The 20216-nt window shown below is 37.8% G+C and overlaps 1 protein-coding gene across 1 annotated transcript in view; it reads right to left on the bottom strand.

Annotated features, from left to right (window-relative positions):
• The window catches only part of chl1a (cell adhesion molecule L1-like a), a 65325-nt gene that overhangs the window by 32885 nt on the left and 12224 nt on the right, over positions 1-20216 (bottom strand). Inside the window, exons 4-16 of the mRNA XM_079803224.1 lie at positions 14340-14530; positions 13943-14065; positions 12130-12300; positions 10308-10343; positions 9822-9921; positions 9523-9704; positions 8015-8149; positions 6871-7011; positions 6270-6381; positions 3746-3912; positions 3514-3673; positions 528-652; positions 131-232 (exon numbers count right to left, since the gene is read on the bottom strand). Coding sequence (XP_079659350.1) covers positions 131-232; positions 528-652; positions 3514-3673; positions 3746-3912; positions 6270-6381; positions 6871-7011; positions 8015-8149; positions 9523-9704; positions 9822-9921; positions 10308-10343; positions 12130-12300; positions 13943-14065; positions 14340-14530 — 1745 coding nt within the window. The remainder of the gene's footprint in view (positions 1-130; positions 233-527; positions 653-3513; positions 3674-3745; positions 3913-6269; positions 6382-6870; positions 7012-8014; positions 8150-9522; positions 9705-9821; positions 9922-10307; positions 10344-12129; positions 12301-13942; positions 14066-14339; positions 14531-20216) is intronic.

The following is a 20216-nucleotide window of genomic DNA, read 5'->3' as shown; positions in this document are numbered from 1 at the left end:
CTTAAAGCAAAAGCCTACTTCAGAAGCACTGAAAATGTGTACCATTACACATGAAGGGTACGCTAATGGAAGTGTTTTGCTTTTGTTCTGTAACCCTCACATTACAGTACATTTTTTAGATGAATTTTACCTTTTAAGGGACTGTTATTATCACTGGCGGCCTCCCAGTTGAGCCTCACACTGCGGTCCTTCAGATCAGTGAGCGTCAGTTGAACCGGTGGATCAGGGACATCTATCAGTCACATTTCAGACAGAAGACTATAAATAAGCTTCATATCAAAATAACAATATCTGAAGACCATTAGAAAGATCAAAAGAATCGCTTTAAGAAATAACGGGTGCAATAATAATCACAAAAACAACTATGTGTAGTGTTTTCTCTACAATGGTTTGTACCATTGCTGAACCACTATTTGAATATCATTTTTCAAAGCAGGTCTATTATTTTGGTATTAAAGTAGTATATAAACATAACAACATAATCTAGCTGCCATTCAGTCTAGTCTCAAAAGGTCCTTCAATTGTACCTAACACAGTTATGTATGCAGAAGCTGTATCCTGGTCCAGGGATGTTCGAACAATGCAGGTGTATTTCCCTTGATCACTGTTGCTCACATTGACAATCTGGAGAATGCCATCATCTATGAAATATCTGCAAATAACCCAAAATAGGTTCACAATGTATTAAAAAAGTAATAGTATTATATAATACTAGTTTTAGTTGTAGTATAACACAACTAAATAGTTGACATACACTCACCTAAAGGATTATTAGGAACACCATACTAATACTGTGTTTGACCCCCTTTCACCTTCAGAACTGCCTTAATTCTATGTGGAATTGATTCAACAAGGTGCTGAAAGCATTCTTTAGAAATGTTTGCACATTATGATAGGGATAGCATCTTGCAGTTGATGGAGATTTGTGGGATGCACATTCAGGGCACAAAGCTCCCGTTCCACCACATCCCAAAGATGCTCTATTGGGTTGAAATCTGGTGACTGTGGGGGCCATTTTAGTACAGTGAACTCATTGTCATGTTCAAGAAACCAATTTGAAATGATTCGAGCTTTGTGATGGTGCATTATCCTGCTGGAAGTAGCCATCAGAGGATGGGTACATGGTGGTCATAAAGGGATGGACATGGTCAGAAACAATGCTCAGGTAGGCCGTGGCATTTAAACAATGCCCAATTGGCACTAAGGGGCCTAAAGTGTGCCAAGAAAACATCACCCACACCATTACACCACCACCACCATCAGCCTGCACAGTGGTAACAAGGCATGATGGATCCATGTTCTCATTCTGTTTATGCCAAATTCTGACTCTACCATCTGAACAGAAATCGAGACTCAGCAGACCAGGCAACATTTTTCCAGTCTTCAACGTACCAATTTTGTGTGAGCTTGTGCAAATTGTAGCCTCTTTTTCCTATTTGTAGTGGAGATGAGTGGTACCCGGTGGGGTCTTCTGCTGTTGTAGCCCATCCGCCTCAAGGTTGTGCGTGTTGTGACTCTGACGTCTAGCATCAACAAGGCATTTTTGCCCACAGGACTGCCACATACTGGATGTTTTTCCCTTTTCACACCATTCTTTGTAAACCCTAGAAATGGTTGTGCGTGAAAATCCCAGTAACTGAGCAGATTGTGAAAAACTCAGACCGGCCCGTCTGGCACCAACAACCATGCCACGCTCAAAATTGCTTAAATCACCTTTCTTTCCCATTCTGACATTCAGTTTGGAGTTCAGGAGATTGTCTTGACCAGGACCACACCCCTAAATGCATTGAAGCAACTGTCATGTGATTGGTTGATTAGATAATTGCATTAATGAGAAATTGAACAGGTGTTCCAAATAATCCTTTAGGTGAGTGTATAAGAGTGTCCAAGATAAAGAACAATCTTTTAAAAAATCTAGTTAAAAGTATGTGCCAAGTTCTTGGAAATGTACTCTTTGCATTTGTGTTGGTTTCATATTGTTCTGAAGAACTTCTTTTGTCAAATTTTCAACAAATGTTTATTTTAATTCTTCCTAAATTTCTTAGTGTAACCAAGTATAAATGAATAAATATTTTCAGTCACACTTTAGTTTGGCGCCATATTCACTTTGAACTATTTGCCTCAATAAACTCCTAATTTACTGTTTATTAATAGTTAGTAAGATAGTTGTAGTTGTTAAGTTTAGGTATGGCGTAGGATTAAGGGATGTAGAATATGACCATGCAGAATAAGCCATTAATATATGCTTTATAAGTACTAATATACAGCCAATATGCTAGTAATATGCAAGCTAATAAGCAACGTGTTAATAGTGAGAATTGGTCCCCAAACTAAAGTGTCTTCACACATCTTAACTTTTCTTTTTTTTAATATTAAATAGTAAATATTAAATATTATTAAATATTAAATATTTTTTATATATTATAGTAAACTGTATTTTTTAGAACAAATTATGACATTAATTCATAAATAGTCATTCATTTTTGAGGGAGTCATTTTATAACCTGGATTATCCTTGCTTTTTTAATCATGAAAGGTCAAATTATTTGTCATTTTAAGAGATTTATTGACTTTGAATCTCATGAAGGTCTGCAAATAAACCTCAACGCAAAATTCAAAGCAATCAGTTCCCACAAAATACACATTTTCAGGCAGACCAGGAAAATAAAGTGGCGGAAGTTGTGCAGCTTGACAAAAATAGAAACCAGGCATCCGTCAAACGAAACAGCCACTTATAGTTTAGACATCTCCATTGATTGCACTGGATCTAGTTTGTCTCAGGACGGTGTAGACGCGGTAGTCAGAGGCGGCTCTGTGGCTTTTGTTCTGTATGAAATGCCAAATAAGAGCGGCACTAAATGTTGTCATGGCAATCAATGCACAGCTCTGTTCTGTTCGCTCTGTGTGTTTGTCAACCATTTTTTTTAATTAATTAAAAAATGATTTGCGGTTCGGGTGGAATTAATCTGGGGTGTGGATTTAAACCACAGCCTGCTAATTGGTGACCTGAGGTAAAAATGCAAACATAATTTGTCTTGAAGCAAATAACTAGTAGTCCCAATAACAAATAAACGGAGTCAAGAGGGTCCTCGCAACATCGGTGCTCGGGCCCTAGGCTCAGTATTACACTGCATTTACACCGAAAATTCGGCTCGGAATCATATTCTAGCCTATAGTAGAAAGAGGTTAAAGCTCCTGCTAATTAGCTGGAGTACCTTTTGATTTTCAAGAGAGACATTTCCCCCATAAAAGCGTACTATTACTGATAACAGCTTACAATTACATCTAGCTCCGCTCTGTTACATGACTACAAAGTGTAAGTACTTAATCCATGATTCCAGCACTGATAAAACTATAAATAAAATTTAAAAATGTCATGGCTCACGCTAATCCTTCCTGTTTTGACAGCGCAACCCTTTCTGAAACGAGGATTTACTTAAATGGAGAATGGCTTCTATGAATACAAAGTTGAACCATGAAGGACAAGCTATACTACTTAAACAGATCGCCCACCTTTCTGAGAAGTTAAAGAGGATATTTATTCCATCTTTCAGCCACAAGATCTCCAGCTCTCTTCTGAGGGTGGGGTCGCACTCCACCTGGCACTCCACCTCGGCCATAGATCCTCCTTTGACCTTCATGTCTTGGGGAGGTTCTACGATCCTAGTTGAATCTATCAACAGCAGGCCTTTAGTTTCAGTAATAACCAAATCAGAAAGCTTTTTGATTAAGGAAGGTGGCTAACCTTTGATGAAAAGTTCAGTGGTGATGCTGGCGGTGCCCTCAGAGTTGCTTGCCAAACATTTGTACTGGCCCATATCTTCCATCTCGACTTTGTGAATCTGCAGGGAGCCATTCTTCAGGAGAGAATAACCCTCTCCATCTACAGAGCCCTCTGGGTCTTCTCTTCTCCTACAAAACAAACATTGAACTCTTCACAGTTCTTCTGAAATAAGGGCCCATGGGAAGGGCCTTTACTGAAAATGACTACAGATGCTCTGTTGATAAAACTGAATCCAATGTAGCCTAGTTTTTATTTTTTTATTTTTTTATAACATGACTTTCAAAATTGACCAAAGGTTTTCAAAGGAGACTTTTCAAAGAAGAAAAAGAGTATAAATATGAGTGCAAAAAGAGGATCCCCTAGAGAGAACAGACATTTCATAAGGGCTACAGATCTTGCAGTGTCTTTTCTCAATGTATTGTCCCTTTTTCATTCACTTAATTCACTTGACCCTATTGGGTCTGCATTCACCCATAATCTAAGGACCAGCTACAGTGATAATACGGTGCTAAAAAACACTGCAAAAATCGAAGAAAATGTTAATTGAGAATTAATTTATATATATATATATATATATATATATATATATATATATATATATATATATATATATATATATATATATATATATATATATATATATATATATATATATATATATATATATATATATGCAGTAAGCTAGACCAATATTAGGCATGGTAAAACATGGTACTCGCGGTAAATCAAGAAAATGAGATTTAAACAATAAGACAAACTGTGTTGAGCTATATAACAATGATTCGTTTTCTGTCGATGAAATGAATCCAAACAGTTGCTCAACTGTCTAATAATAGAAAAAATCGAAGGTAACGCGGGTAAGATGTCATTGATAGGCGACGCACAGACACGATCCGTGTCCTGGTGGTTGGTTGATTGATTGATTGATTGATTGATTGATTGATTGATTGATTGATTGATTGATTGATTGATTGATTGGTTGATTGGTTGATTGGTTGATTAGGTCAGCATGAATGTCTAAAATTTGTTTAATTAAAACGTTTTTTTACAGGGTTATATTTGCAGTTATATAGGAATAATTGGGTGGGTTGGTTGGTTGGTTGGTTGGTTGGTTGGTTGGTTGGTTGGTTGGTGGTTTGGTTGGTTGGTTGGTTGGTTGGTTGGTTGGTTGGTTGGTTGGTTGGTTGGTTGGTTGGTTGGTTGGTTGGTTGGTTGGTTGGTGGTTTGGTTGTTTGGTTGGTTGTTTGGTTGGTTGGTTGGTTGGTTGGTTGGTTGGTTGGTGGTTTGGTTGGTGGTTTGGTTGGTTGGTTGGTTGGTTGTTTGGTTGGTTGGTTGGTTGGTTGGTTGGTTGGTTGGTTGGTTGGTTGGTTGGTTGGTTGGTTGGTTGGTTGATTGATCGATCGATTGATTAGGTCAGCATTACAGGGTTTTTTTTATTACAGGGATATATTTGTAGTTATATAAGAATAATTGCATTTCATAAAATAGAATGGATAGGAAATGAGGCATGGCAAACACTATTATTAAATTAAGTGTTACCCCCTCCTACTTTTTGGAAAGTGTTTTTCAAAGACCCATTCCTTATATTTGCGTCTATTTGATTTAAATAATCCTATTTTCCAAAAATAATACATTCAAATTCCTTAAAATCAGCATAAAATTGTTAATTGTGATTTTTTTTTTTTTTTTACAGTTAATCAGTTTTATTTATTCATGATAAATATATAAACCTTGTTACTGTGCATATAAAACTTTTGGTTTATTAGTACATAAATCTTATTCTTAACCATTTCATTTATGTATGACTGGCAAATATGCATCATAGTTTATAAGATTATAAACTGTTAAAACTGTGAAATATCCAAATGGACTGAATTTGTATGCAATTAAAATACGTAAATCTTAAATATAGGCCTAAATATTTTTAAATGATATGTACAATCAATTGACTTAGTTAACACTCGTACACATGTCCTAACCAGGTGTGACGTAAAATGTTTTCGTTTTTATGTTCAGTGAAGAAAAAAAAGTTTCCTGCAGTGACAAGAAACTTTTTTTGTCTCCACTGAACACAAAAATGGTGCATGACGCAACAATCAATCACAAAACAGCCAATCATAGCATCTCTCTCTGCATAAAACTAGGAATAATCGTGTATTTTCATGTACTTTTCTTATATTGACATGACTTCCATGGTGCTTCACTGGATGGCATGATTTTCAAGGTTTAGCTTGTGCAAATTGATAAATTTGTCCTACTGTATATATCCAATTCTTCCACAATCAGTCTCTCCTTGTTCAAGTTTGATGTTAAATATACATACTGTACTTCAACTTAATGAGATTTCAGTGTGCTTACCATTTCAGATATACATATAAAGGACAAAAACTGAATGTTGAACAGAAAAGAGACACATAACTTGTGGGTTATGTTGCGTCTGGTTAGGACACGGTGTTAGAAGCAGAAAGCGTGTTACCAAACTCACCAGTTCAGGGCGGCAGGTGGTGAGCTAAAGACTTTGCAGTCCATAATCACACTCTTGCCTAACATGGTTGCGTACTCCAGATAATTCGGTGTCAGAATCAAAGGAGGATGATCTGAGAGAAAGCCAGACCATTAGTCAAAAGTTCACACAGATAAACATCAAACAGCCAGTGTGGCATATGGCCGAGGCACATGAAACCGAGGTACACTCCCAAAATCACAATTAAACTGTACAAAATCTATTAGCATATAAAAGAGCTCTCTTCTTCTGCCAGATCTACAAACAGAAAACAGAGACTGATGTAGTTCGTACACACACACACACACACACACAAACTCATGCACACGTTTCATGTTTGTCTTCAACGTCAATTACGAATGAACAGCTGCTGAAACCCTTAAGCCTTTACATGTCAGCAGGAGCATCATATCATAATCAAAGCCCAAAAAACTTCAATGAGGACCACAATCTTCTCTTCTGGTGCTATGATTAATTGATACATGCAAAATAGGTGGGTTGCACGTCAGTAGCGGTGACCTATTATTGCGTTCTAAACATCGCAATATGATTTTCATTGTCTACAGGTAAGTGAAGTACTTACTCATGACAAGCACGTTAGCATTGGCAAGTAGGGTCCCGTGTTTGTTGGAGGCCTCACACTGGTACACTGCAGTGTCTCTCTGCTCCGCCCCGAGTATGATTATTCTATCATCAAGCATTTTGTGATTGGTAGAAAGGAAATCTGGGGGGAAACAAACTTAAATTGGCACCCAAGAGGAGAGACATGGGGCTAGTTGTCACACTACCATTCAAAAGTTTGGGGTTAGTATGATTTTTTTATGATTTTGGAAGACGCCTACTTTGCTCACCATTTTCTTGAACAAAAACGATCTAATATATAATATTGTGAAATATTATCACAATTTAAAATTAGAGTTTTTTATCTCAATATATTTAAAAATGTAATTTATTCCTGTTATGGCAAAGCTGAATTTTCAGTGTCTTCAGTGTCACATGATCATTCAGAAATCATTATAATATGCTGATTTGCTGATCGAGAAACATTTCTTCTTATTATCAATGCTGAAAATAGTTGTGCTGCATAATATTTTTGTGGGAACTTTTTGTCCCGATTCTTTACAGCATTATGTAACAATATACATTACTGTCACTTATGATCAATTTAAGCTGAATTATTTCACACAGAAATTTTTTTTTACTAACCCCAACTAAAACAATGGTTTGATATTTCTTTGTTTTTGTGTTTCATAAAGAAAAAAGCCACCAAATAGTGTAAATATGCTATTCAGGCATTTGAAAATAAATGATATTGCTATTTTCTGTGAGAAAAATTGAAGGTATATGTCTATACACACACACACACACACAAAAAAAATCCACTCTTAGAAATATCTCATAGAGTGTTGTCTATATTGTAATATTTCATATTATAGCAACAATAAACTTGTGAGGTACATATCTGGAAGAGACATCATTGACTTTTGCTGAATATTATGTACTGGTCTACTGACTGCAGATATAACAGAGCATGTAAATTGTGCATGAATACAGGGGTTGACACATATTCACTGATGTTTACTGAGTCTTAATGATGAGGAAAAAACAGAAAGGAACAACAGACTGTTCACACAGCCAGTAATTGCACATTTGGCAGAGAGGCTTTGAGCCGACAATTTCAGTCAAATGGGCATGATAAGGGTGGGTGAGGAGGGGGTTTAACACACCATCAAGGGGCTGGCCGTTTCTCTTCCAGGTGATTGTGGGTTGTGGTTTTCCTGTAGCAGAACACTTGATTTGGATGTCAGATCCAATCCCTGCTAACTGACTCTTCACTGGCTCCTCCTGCCAGCTGGGTGGCTCTGAGACACACAACATATGAATACGGAGTCAAACAACTTCCTACTTAGAGCAATACTGCCCCCCTGTGTTTGAAAGTGACATGACAATTTTATTTAGTGTTGATTTTATAAGATCAACCTGGTGTTTGGTTTTCATTCAGATTGTGTGTGTGTGTGTGTGTGTGTGTGTGTGTGTGTGTGTGTGTGTGTGTGTGTGTGTGTGTGTGTGTGTGTGTGTGTGTGTGTGTGTGTGTGTGTGTGTGTGTGTGTGTGTGTGTGTGTGTGTGTGTGTGTGTGTGTGTGTGTGTGTGTGTGTGTGTGTGTGTGTGTGTGTGTGTGTGTGTGTGTGTGTGTGTGTGTGTGTGTGTGTGTGTTACTGCATTCAATTGTTTTAAGATTTATAAAGAAGTAAAATAAATATAAATAACATATTATACATAACACCACATACTACACATTTTTATAAAGCCTGTAGAAAAAGAACATCGAAGGAAATTCTAAGTCTAATTCTAGTTGGGAAATAATCATTTTAAATTATTTGCACAAAATATTTGTATTAATTTGCATTCAAATATGCACATATGTACTTGTATTTGTATGTGTCGAAAACATGATACGTCTCTTCACACTCAGTTAGGAATGACATGACTCACATAAATGCATATTTTCAATTCAAAACGGCCAAATTTGAAAAAAAAGTTGAGTAGTTTGCATCACTGGATGTTACAGTAGGACGTTTAACATTTCTGTCGCAAAACAGTTTACATGTATTAAATGTTTCGCTTACCTCACTATCTTTCAATGTTAAACTGACTGACGCTTTAAAGGGTAACTGAACCCCTGGTCAGAGCCTTACTCCACCCACTGGCAATATGTGAAAAATGCTGGAAAAGTGGGCATAGCCCAGCGGAGATAGAGGGGACGAACCGAGGGCGGGGCTGAGCGGGGGGCGTGCACCTGAAACCCGCAGGGAAGGATTGATTGACAGCTGTCAGACTCGAAAAGATGGAGAGTGACTGGAGTGACGCCAGTAGCTTTGCGACAGAGCGGTCATTCGAAGTAGAGGACTTTTCTCCCCCACCTTCACCTGAAGTGGAGGAGAAGTGGAGTGTCTGTGGACACAGGGCCAGAGCCTTATCAATTCCAGCCGCTGGCTCGAACTGCGTTAACTCCAGATGCCGACGATGCAACCGAAGAAGCAGCGCAAGAGAGAATGGAACCACTGACCTAATCTATGAACAGTCAAATCCTTATACTGAATGCCACTAAAAATAGATCAGACTTGTCCACCTCAATGTCTATGGTGGTTATGGCCCTGTGTCAAACAGACTTACTGACTAGAATAACTGAGAATCATCAAAGTACCTCTCAAGACCTTGTAAATGTTAACATACCTTCCACATCAACGTTGAAATGATGCAAAGCTTCACCAAGGACATTCTTGGCTTTGCACATGTATTTCCCTTCATCCAGTTCTGTGACATTTGGTATAGTCAGAAGCTTTCCAAAGTTTTTTATTTGTGAGCGCTTCGGTAAAGTATCCGACATCTTGATCCATTCTACCTCCGGTGTAGGCCTGAGAAAAGTTAAAAAAAAATGTGTAAAAAATGCTGTCACTCTTTCTGTCAGTGGAAATGATTTGCTGCTGTGGTGTGTTTGTAAGCCCTAAGTGGTCATGAAGAAGAGAACTCACAGTCCTTCCGCGATACACTCCAGCTCCAGCTCTTCTCCTTTTTTTAGGTATGTTGTTGAATGACTTGAGGGCACCAAAATGTTCGGCTTCCTCTTCTGAACTGAATGGGGACAAATTATGGTAAATGGACTTGACGTGGATTCAAAAATAGAAACCTACCTTTACGTCTGAATAAGAAAAGTGGGCCAAAGAGGTTGGGGAAATAAATATAATTCAAGATATATTCTCAGAAAAACATGTCATTATATTTTGCAAAGTGACAATCAGATATTCTAAGAAAAGCACATATCTCAAACTCTAGAACACACAATCTGGACTATAAAAATAGCTGACAAACTAGCAAGTGCTGAAGCCTGGCAAAGCTTTATCTTAAACTTCTTGCGGCATAAAGAAAAGCCCTCAAAAATGAGAGATAAATTAACGTTTTTGCATATTTCATACACAGCACATTTGACTAAATATTTGATCTTCTTATATGTGACTTACCACTGATGATGTCATCATCCTCTTGGTTTGAATTTACTATAAAAAAATTAAATAAAGCATTTTATTTATTAATTTTTTTGCATTTCCAGCACATTTAAATGGTAATAAATAGCACACGAACCCACAGAAACATGTGTGCATGTACAATACAAAGTAAGGATCGGTCAGAGTGGTCATCCAACAACTGATTAGAATATATTAGAATATTTGTAACTGTGCTAAACATATTGTATTAACGTTTATGTTTCTCAGTGAACTAGGATAATTGGAAAACAAATGTAGGTCAGAACATTATTTTATCCATCAGAAATCAGTGGTGTGGAGAGCAAGGAAGGTGGCATTAGCTTTTGACGCGACTGAGTTTGAATCTGCCTTTTTTCTCCTTTTTCCCATTGCATATCAGCTCGGAGTTGCATTTATTTTTAAATAAAAATTCAGAACATATTCGAAAAGTGGAAATTAAGTGATTAACAGGTAGGGGAAGTATGTCAAGTTTAAGAACGTAAACAGGGTACATGTTGACATTAAAGGGGGTTAAGACCGAGATGCAAGTGTTTGTCCAACAATTACTCTTATGTATTAGCATGCTAAAGCACAGCATGCTGACAATACACTAAAACCAAGTGCATCTATAAATTGCATCCACTTTATTGAATCGCCACTACAGCCATTTGAGCATTGCTTTTGGAACTATACAACCATCATCAATACACTTTTGTAGATTGTTTGCTTTGTTCTGAAACAGGGACTGGGGCTGCAAATTAGCCTTTGGCTAGAAGCCTGCATGTAAAGCATTGGCTGCTTGAAATTGTAGAAATGTTATTCTGTCCTCTTGTTGGTCAGAGTTTCCTCTGCGTCATCCATGCAGTTGGATTGACAAATTTTATTGTGGCTTTATCTGTGGCTGTCAAGACACACACAAACACGTATACGAATGTAGCCGCCATTCCTGCTCTGACTAATAAATTATATTGATATATACACCTCGTTCAGGCTATCTCAGAGCAAATGTTTTGGCGCGGATCCGAGCGCTATGGCTGCGTTCATTTATGTTTAACAAACCAAACTAAGGGAGAAAGCGTACCAGGTACCGAAACAAACGCTCCAAATGAGCCAAGTGTGAATATGCTCTGGGAGACAATTACTGAGTGTCAATTAAAAATAAGTATTGTTAATATATGTATGCTTAGTTTAGCATTTTAATAAAATTTTCATTGCATTTTCATGACGGCATGCCAAACTAAAAATAATTTTAAAAACACTTCAAATCTTAAAAAATCTTGCTTCATCTAGCTGTAAAAGCAAAAATATGAAAGCAAAAATATGTCCTACGTCACTCAACAAGACCTAAAACCAGCATAACAGGTCTTTCTAAAGACTGATTAGTTGATTATGAAAATATGTATTTTCCACTAAAATATCAATCTGATTTCATTGATAACAATAAGAAATGTTTCTTGAGCATTATATCATCATATCAGAATGATTTCTGAAGGATCATGTGACACCGAAGACTGGAGTAATGATGCAAAAAAAAAATCTAATTTTCTTCACAGGAATAAAATACATTTTAAAATATTTTCAATTAGTTATTTTTATTGAGTTATTTTAATTTGTAATAATATTTCACAGTTTTTACTGTATTTTTGATTAAGCAAATGCAGCCTTGCATGGTGAGCATTAAGACATTAAAAAAATCTTACCGACCCCAAACCTTTGAATGGTAGTGCATACACACACTAGTATAAAACTCTTTTCTATTTAATTTTCTTTAAACCGTATCATGTTACTTGTACTCCCTACAGAGATTCTTGGCACGTACTTGGCTTGACCCTCAGGACCATGCGGGGTTTCTGAACAATTGTGCGTATCCTGGTAAAGGAGGCGAAACAGCAGTAGTCATCATGGCTGTCTGACACCAGTGTATTAGAGAAGTACAGATTCCCATTGAGGCCCATGGACACCCTCTCATTCTGCTCAATGTGCCGAAGATCTGAGAACAATACAGAGAGGATTGTTAGATTAACATGAACCGCTCAGAAATAGTCCCATCTGACAGACTGCACAGCAGATAACAGGCATCATGGGTAGAGCTTTGAATGCTCAGATATTCTTGTACCTCACATCAAATGAAGGTGGCTCAATATGATTAAGCCACCTCTTCAGCTCAAGAAATGAAGACACGTACAATAATAACACTGCAAATTAAACATTTATGGATATATATTCCAAATGTGGGGAAAAACTTATTTAAAGAGATAATTAAAATGTATTTTTCTTACCACCACTAAGCCAAAAACCTGATTAAATTCAATAGATTACTCTGAAATCTAATATATTTTTTCCCCTTCACAAGTGAATTTCTCTTGTTTAAGGATGTTTAGATATTTGAATTGGAAACCAAGACAAAAAGTAAGAGAAAAATGTAAAGACACATTTAGAAACTAAATGTGAAGCATATCTGAAGCATCAGATTGTGATAATTGAAATACATTTTAATGGTTAGTTATTAATGACATATTTGTTTACATATATCATGATTTTGTTCTGCATTCAGCTGCGACCAGTTGAGATCGACCGATCTACTCTTTTACTGGCTTGACTGAAAAGATGAAATTCTTCAAATGTCACATATCTCATGCTTACAGTAAGTATTAATCATCAGCATTCTTCACCATTTGCAACATGTCAAATGTAAACATGTTTCTTATCATCAAAAGCCTATTATTAGTGTAGGCATTTAAGAACTCCAGTCTGGCGCCAATAAAATGCTAGTTACTGTATATACAGTTGGTTGAAACATACACCGGTCAGGCATAACATTATGGGTACTGACAGGTGACATGAATAACACTGACTATCTCTTCATCTCGGCACCTGTTAGTGGGTGGGATATATTAGGCAGCAAGTGAACATTTTGTCCTCAAAGTTGATGTGTTAGAGGCAGGAAAAATGACCAAGGGTAAGGATTTGAGCGAGTTTGTGATGGCCAAATTGTGATGGCTAGACGACTGGCTCAGAGCATCTCCAAAACTGCAGCTCTTGTGGGGTGTTCCCGGTCTGCAGTGTCAGTATCTGTCAAAAGTGGTCCAAGGAAGAAACAGTGGTGAACCGGCGACAGGGTCATGGGCGGCCAAGGCTCATTGATGCACGTGGGGAGCGAAGGCTGGCCTGTGTGGTCTGATCAAACAGACGAGCTACTGTAGCTCAAACTGCTCAAGAAGTTAATGCTGGTTCTGATAGAAAGGTGTCAGAATACACAGTGCATCGCAGTTTGTTGCTTATGGGGCTGCATAGCCGCAGCTGCTAACATCTTGGTGCCAGAGACCACAGCACACCTTCAGGGGTCTAGTGGAGACCATGCCTTGACGGGTCAGGGCTGGGGGACCAACACAGTATTAGGAAGGTGGTCATAATGTTATGCCTGACAGGTTTATGTCTGCCTCCGTTTATTCTGTGGCCAATGTGGTGATTGACATATCAGAAACAATAATGTTTGCTGTAACAGCTGAGATTTGAAGAATATTCAAACTAACAAAAAGTTCACAGGTAAGTGCATACAAAATTATCCTCTTGGGTTCCTCTGTTTGACTACCTTGATGCGCAGGAAACTGATTTATAGTATCTTGAATTACCATTGGTCATCCAGTACAACTGCCAAGGTGGAATCCCTTTTGGCGGGTTACACTCCAAAACCACTGATTCACCCTCTGTGACCACCACTGGCTGTGTCTTCTCTTTGGGAAACTTGGGTACCACTGTCAGCAAGCACAAAAACAAATAAATTGCATTTCAATTCAGTCACTTACCAAAATGCAAGGTAACCTTCTATTGAAACTGGCAGAAAGAAAGGATTAAGAGTAAAAACAAGTTCAGCAACATCATGCTTGATGTGCCCAAGGCAACAAACGTAATATGCAAATTTCCTGGAACAGATCTGAGGAAATTCTAAATAATAGAATTCTATCACTCATTTCATGATAAGCAGCCAAGATAATGTGTGAGACGGGATATTTATGTGCAGTGACTTACTAGGCACAGTAAATTCTGCTTCCTCTGATATAGCCGTTCCGAGCTTGTTTGAGGCATAACATCTGTACTTTCCTTGGTATTTCACTTTATCTTTATTGTTCGGTATTACAAAAGTCCCGCTACTTTCTTCTTTAACGAGCCGAGGGTCTTTATGTGGGTCAAAATCCATCCCATCTCTTGTCCAGCGGTACCTGTTTAATTAAAATCACACAACAGGCCACTTTCAGCAACACTAATACTTTAATTCCACCTATTAGACATGGACAAAAAAAAAGGAGTTTGTTTCCTCAAAATTAAAGAAAATGTCTTATAGTTTATGCATTTCTTGTGTCATATTAAAAAGTTTCCTGTTTCGACTCTTTTTCTTTGTACCTCCTTTCTGTTTAATTAAGTTTCCCTACATTTGTGAAGAATACATTAATAATAATAACAAAAGAATAATTAATAACAAAAAAATTACATTTACAGTGAGAGAAAAACACCTAATTTTCACCTCACATTTTGCACAAAGAAATTGCACAATTTTAAGTTTAGCTGTCTGCACTGACATCCTTAAAGGGATAGTTCACCCAAAAATGAAAATTCTGTCATCATTTACTCTCTCTTATGTCGTTTTAGGTTTTTATTCACATATAAACATTGATCAGTGAACGTGCATAGTGTGCACTCATTTGGTAAATGGAAACTCAAGCATGTTTGCTTGACACGCCAGAACCAATGGAATTCATCCTTGCGTGTCACACCATCACGTTTGAGCTTCTGCAAGAACCAATGAGGTATCCATGTGGATTTATTTTATTTTATTTCATTTTGAAGCGTCAGAGTTTTGGGCAGCTTCGGCCCGTCTGTATGGGCAGGTGGGGCTCTAAATATTCATCCAAACATAGACCTACACTGAATTAATGATAAATTATAAATGTGCTCAGCATTCTGCAACAAATATTTTTGGATTTTCTAGACTATTTTAAGGATATATTAAAATGCAGCGCATGGATTCGGCAGGCATGTATTCATGATACTAAGTGGGGCCGCTGGTCTCTGAGCCCTCCCCAGCTCTACAGCACCCCATAAAATTCCACTGTAAATCTGTGTTGAAAAATTTAACTGCAGCACGGTTCATAGAGAGCCATATGGGCAGATTTCTGGCTGCCCCCGGTTATTTTCACCCCTATGTAACCTCGTATCCTTTATAGTTGTGAGTTCGGTCATAGAATGTGGTTGTCACTGCCGTAAATAACCGTATTCTGTGTGAACGTAAACGTATTAAGGACTCAAATACAGGACTGACAACCGTATTCTGCTGCTGTGTGAACGTGGCCTTTGATTCCTCACTGGAATTCCTAATTTGCAACCGTCTTCAACAACATTTGGACGCAATAAATACATTAAGGCAATTCTAATGGTGCGTTCACACCGGAAGCGAATGACGCGATTAAATCGCACTAATCGTGCGTAGCTGGGGGCTTGAACATTTTGAGTTTACTCGCTTCATTCGCGTGTGACATTCGCTTCATTCGCGCGTGACATTCACTTCACAACAGGCGCAAATTCGCGTCATGGGAGGGGCTTCTGCCAGGCGGTTCATCTTGTTGAGAAATGGCTGACATGGGCTGTGTTTACACGTCTTTTTTGTAAAAATACTGTTAATGTGTGACAAAACGTAGTTTTAAGACTTTTTCAGGCAATAATGTAGTTGTTTAAAGCCTATTTGAACATTTTATATGGTGTTTTCGGAGTTGTGAGATCCAGGCGATCAGCGGCACTCAGTGCTCATTAACCACGGCGAGAGCAGCCTTTCCTCGGCTAGTCCTTCAGACATTTGCCGCTGGCTCTGATGTCTCTGTGGTGTCTCAAGCTATAATTCATCTTGTGTATATGTAACAGGCGATCTTTGGTCTCATGGATCTATAATTTGTTCCCTGGCAAATTAGGGGTGGGCGATATCTCGATATTTAAAATATATCGAGATATTTTTTAAACACGATATGGATTTTGACATATCGTATATATCGATATATTGTTTATATTTAATTCTGAATCCGCCACTTTGCTTGTTTGCCTTCTCTGGGCTGTGCTCGCGCCCGCTCGCTCGCCCCCCGCCTCCTTGCTTTTGTTCCCCCTCCCCTCGCGTGTTGTCATGGCGGCGTCCGCAACCAGCTCGGAGGCTGCAGAACTCGTCTTAAAAACAACTGGCTCCATTATATGGAGATACTTCGGTTTTAAGGCGTCGGACGAACAGCAGACAGATGTCTACTGCCATGAATGCCGAAAGTTGGTTCTCAAACACTTGATCCAAGATACAGTTTACCAAGGCAGCATTACTTTGCGAGACAAGAACTCCCGCGACTGTACACTACGGCGAGAGAGCGGCTTGCTTGCTGGAGAAGGTTACTTACTATGCCCTTGATTTGAGTTGTTTTATTTTTTAATGAAAATTCATTATTTGCATGCGTTTTAAAGCTACACTGTGTGATATTTTCCCCCATCTAGTGGTGAAAAGGTATATGACCATCCAGTGAATTTTAGTTTCTTTTCCTCTCAATTCAGATTTCGTTTCAACTCCTACGGTGGCCGATTTAGTCCAAGATTAACATGGCTTCCAGTTCGACCTCGTCCACATTCGACACGGTGCCTGTGGGATATTCTGTGCGCAGTGGGATGGTTGGAACTCAACTGGCCTAATTACTCGGCTAGAAAGAACTGCAGCAAATCCAGAGTGAACTTTGATGATAGTAATGTTTATTCAGTCATCCAATTGCAAGGCATAAACAGGTTTGCGTGGATATGTACATAAATGTGGTTTCTGTGAGAGAACAAATACGGATGGTAAATATACATACACAGTTAAGAACTGTATAACTATACTTATAAGTTACATTTGTATAATGTAACCGTAAACCAGAGCTTATTGTACCATATATAGGCGCTAAATGCAACTGCATTAAAAGGAGCGGAGCTGCCGCTGCTGCTGCTAACAAGCGGTGTCGGGTTACAAAAGTGTGTGCGCCGCTTTAACGTTAGCACTGCAGTGCGCTCTGTATAACAATTGTTAATATGCCGATCAGACCTGATACATATTTCCATCAACATACAGCAAGCAAATATTTTCTATAAACGAATAAACATTGTTGATAACAAAATAACTGAATGATTATTCAAATAGGTGAGCATTAGGCTACTGTATGTTGACACAAAAATACTTCTGAGGTGACATCAACTGAATTACGCGATGACACACTCTGAAACACATCTACAATGACAATAACTATGATTACTTACGGAGTTATTAACACACAGAAATACCACACAGGGAAAAACAGACTTTTGAGGAATAAACAAGCCAGTAAAACTCCGTATAACTCTGTTACTGGACGCTGCTGAGATGAAAACTCTCTGCACATGCACCAGACAAGTCTGAACAAGTTGACGTGCACATGCGCGAGGCAGAGAATTTTGTACAGTGCCATCGAGTATTAAAACCGGTTAAAACGCGAAAGGCGAAGCTTGAATTTACGGGTATGTCCCTCTTTGGCTAATGTACTTTCAAGATGGAGGGGCAACATGGCGACCACCGTTAGATCCCATTACCTTATGTATTTTCAATGGCATATTATAAACTTACGAGAATACTTTATTACTTGAAAGAAGTAAATATACATTAATGAGCACATATATTTTTGAAAGAACTAAGTGTTTTTAGCTAAGAATAGACTAAAAAAGTTACACAGTGTAGCTTTAAAGCCTTGCGCGTAGGGCACCATGTGCTTTCCCGAGCGCGCGCACTAAAAGCCTGTCAAACAAGTGTTACTGGACTAAATCTTGATTACTGGTTAACATAAACACAGTCGGTTATGTCTAAAGTGAAAGTAAAATCGGCGTGTGTTTGTATATTAGATGAGTGAAAGTCTTAAATTGACAGCAGGGCAGCCTATAGTGAACATGCTGCCGCTTGTCCTTAAAGGGACAGTTCACTCTAAAATGATGTCATTATTTACTCACTCTAATGTTGTTCCAAACCTGTATTAATTTCTTCTGTTGAACACAGACAGCTGATGGTAGCGATTGGCATTCATATTATTATTTCCTACAATGGGGACCAGCAACTGTTTGGTTTCCAATATTCTTCAAAATATATGTTATGTCCAACAGAAGAAAGAACTTTATTCAGGTTTAAAACAACTTGAGCGCGAGTAATGAATGACAGAATTTTCATTTTTGAGTGAACTATGTCTTTTGTTATTTTATTAACCACTAAAGGAAAAGACAAAATCACTCACGGCTCCTGACTGAAAAACTAATACAGTAGCTTTAATAAGAATCAATGTATATTTTATAGGGAAGTCTATGTAGTGTTTTATTTTTACATTTATTAATTCAATTTCATACTTAAATGCTGCTGTACTGCTCTGAGCTGCCAGTGTAAATCTTTATAAATATATATATTTATTTTATATTATACAGTACACTAGGAATGTGTACAAGGTTTTTTAAAAGTAAAGTTTTAAGTTTAAGTAAGGTTTTCAAGTCTTTTAAGTAAAATAAAGAAAGAGTATTGCAATAAAAATTTTTTATTTTTTCCTCCTTAAGCTCTTGATGTTCAGCTAAGAATAGAATAGCAAAAATCTGATGCGACTAGCCATCAGAACCGAACCGAAAACCGTGGTAAAAAAAACCGAGGTATGTATTGAACTGTGGACTTACTGTATTGTTGCATCCCTACTTTGTTCCTACATGAACTGCCTACCTCTTTGCACTTCAATAAAAAAAAAAAGACTGTGGTATTTGGCACATTTGTTTTTGCAGTAGTTTTTGGGGGGTTATTTTTCCTGTAAAGATATCGAGATATATATCGTATATCGAGATATAGCAAAATATATCGAGATATATTTTTTGCTCCATATCGCCCAGCCCTATGGCAAATCATTTAGCCTGACGGCAAAGTGAAGTTTCATTACTTTTTTATTTTTAAAATAAAAATAATACTTTACGTTACCGTTGTAGCCTACTAGCATTGACTTTGAATGTTTGACTGAATTGTTTGCTTTATTTCATGTATAGCTTCTTATACCTTTAACTTATACTTTTGTATTATTGATCATACATAAACAAAAAGAGACTGGGTTTCATGTCATTTAATGTTATCAAAGTGATAATCATATGCACACTTGTCTGAACCACATATTCATATGATTAATAAAAACCAGATTTTCTCCTCATTGTTGTCATTTCTAGAGCAAGCTCCTGATTGGTTAACACGGCGCGAATATCCGCCAAGGTTCAGATTTTTCCATTTGCGCGAATCGCGCCGCAGAATGTCCGATGTGAACACACCATTAGATGCCATTCTATGTGTTTATCGTGTGTACTAAAGTCTGTCAGTCATCATTACACCGTGTCCTAACTACACGCGACGTGATAAGATTCCAGCGACAAGCAACTTATCTGTCCACACCAGATGCAACGCGACTACGAGATGCTACGAATCAATCAAAAACTACAGCCAATCAGAACAGCGTGTGGCAAGTATTCATATATTAATATATGAATAACCTCACCAGAGATTAATCTTAACGTACTCGCAAGGAAATGGATAAGTAGTACATAATCAAATTCACAAATATTAGGCTACACCATAAACGTTACTAAAAATACATACTGAGTTACTACAACAATCGAACAACAAAGGTGCACTGTTTAAATTTTAGCGCAATCTAGTGGTGAGGTTGTGAATTGCAATCGCCCACCGCTCACCCCTCCCTTTCGAAGCACAGAGAAGCTACAGTGGCCGAAACAGGACAAAAATGTCGTCGTCTGAGACAGCAGAGAGTGACTAGCGTTCTTTAGAGAAGTTTGTCCGTTTAGGGCTACTGTAGAAAC

The sequence above is a fragment of the Gobio gobio genome (genome assembly GCF_949357685.1).
Source record: "Gobio gobio genome assembly, chromosome: 21".
NCBI lineage: Eukaryota > Metazoa > Chordata > Actinopteri > Cypriniformes > Gobionidae > Gobio > Gobio gobio.
The sequence above is the reverse complement of the archived record's forward strand: the minus strand, read 5'-3'. Positions and strand labels throughout refer to the sequence as shown.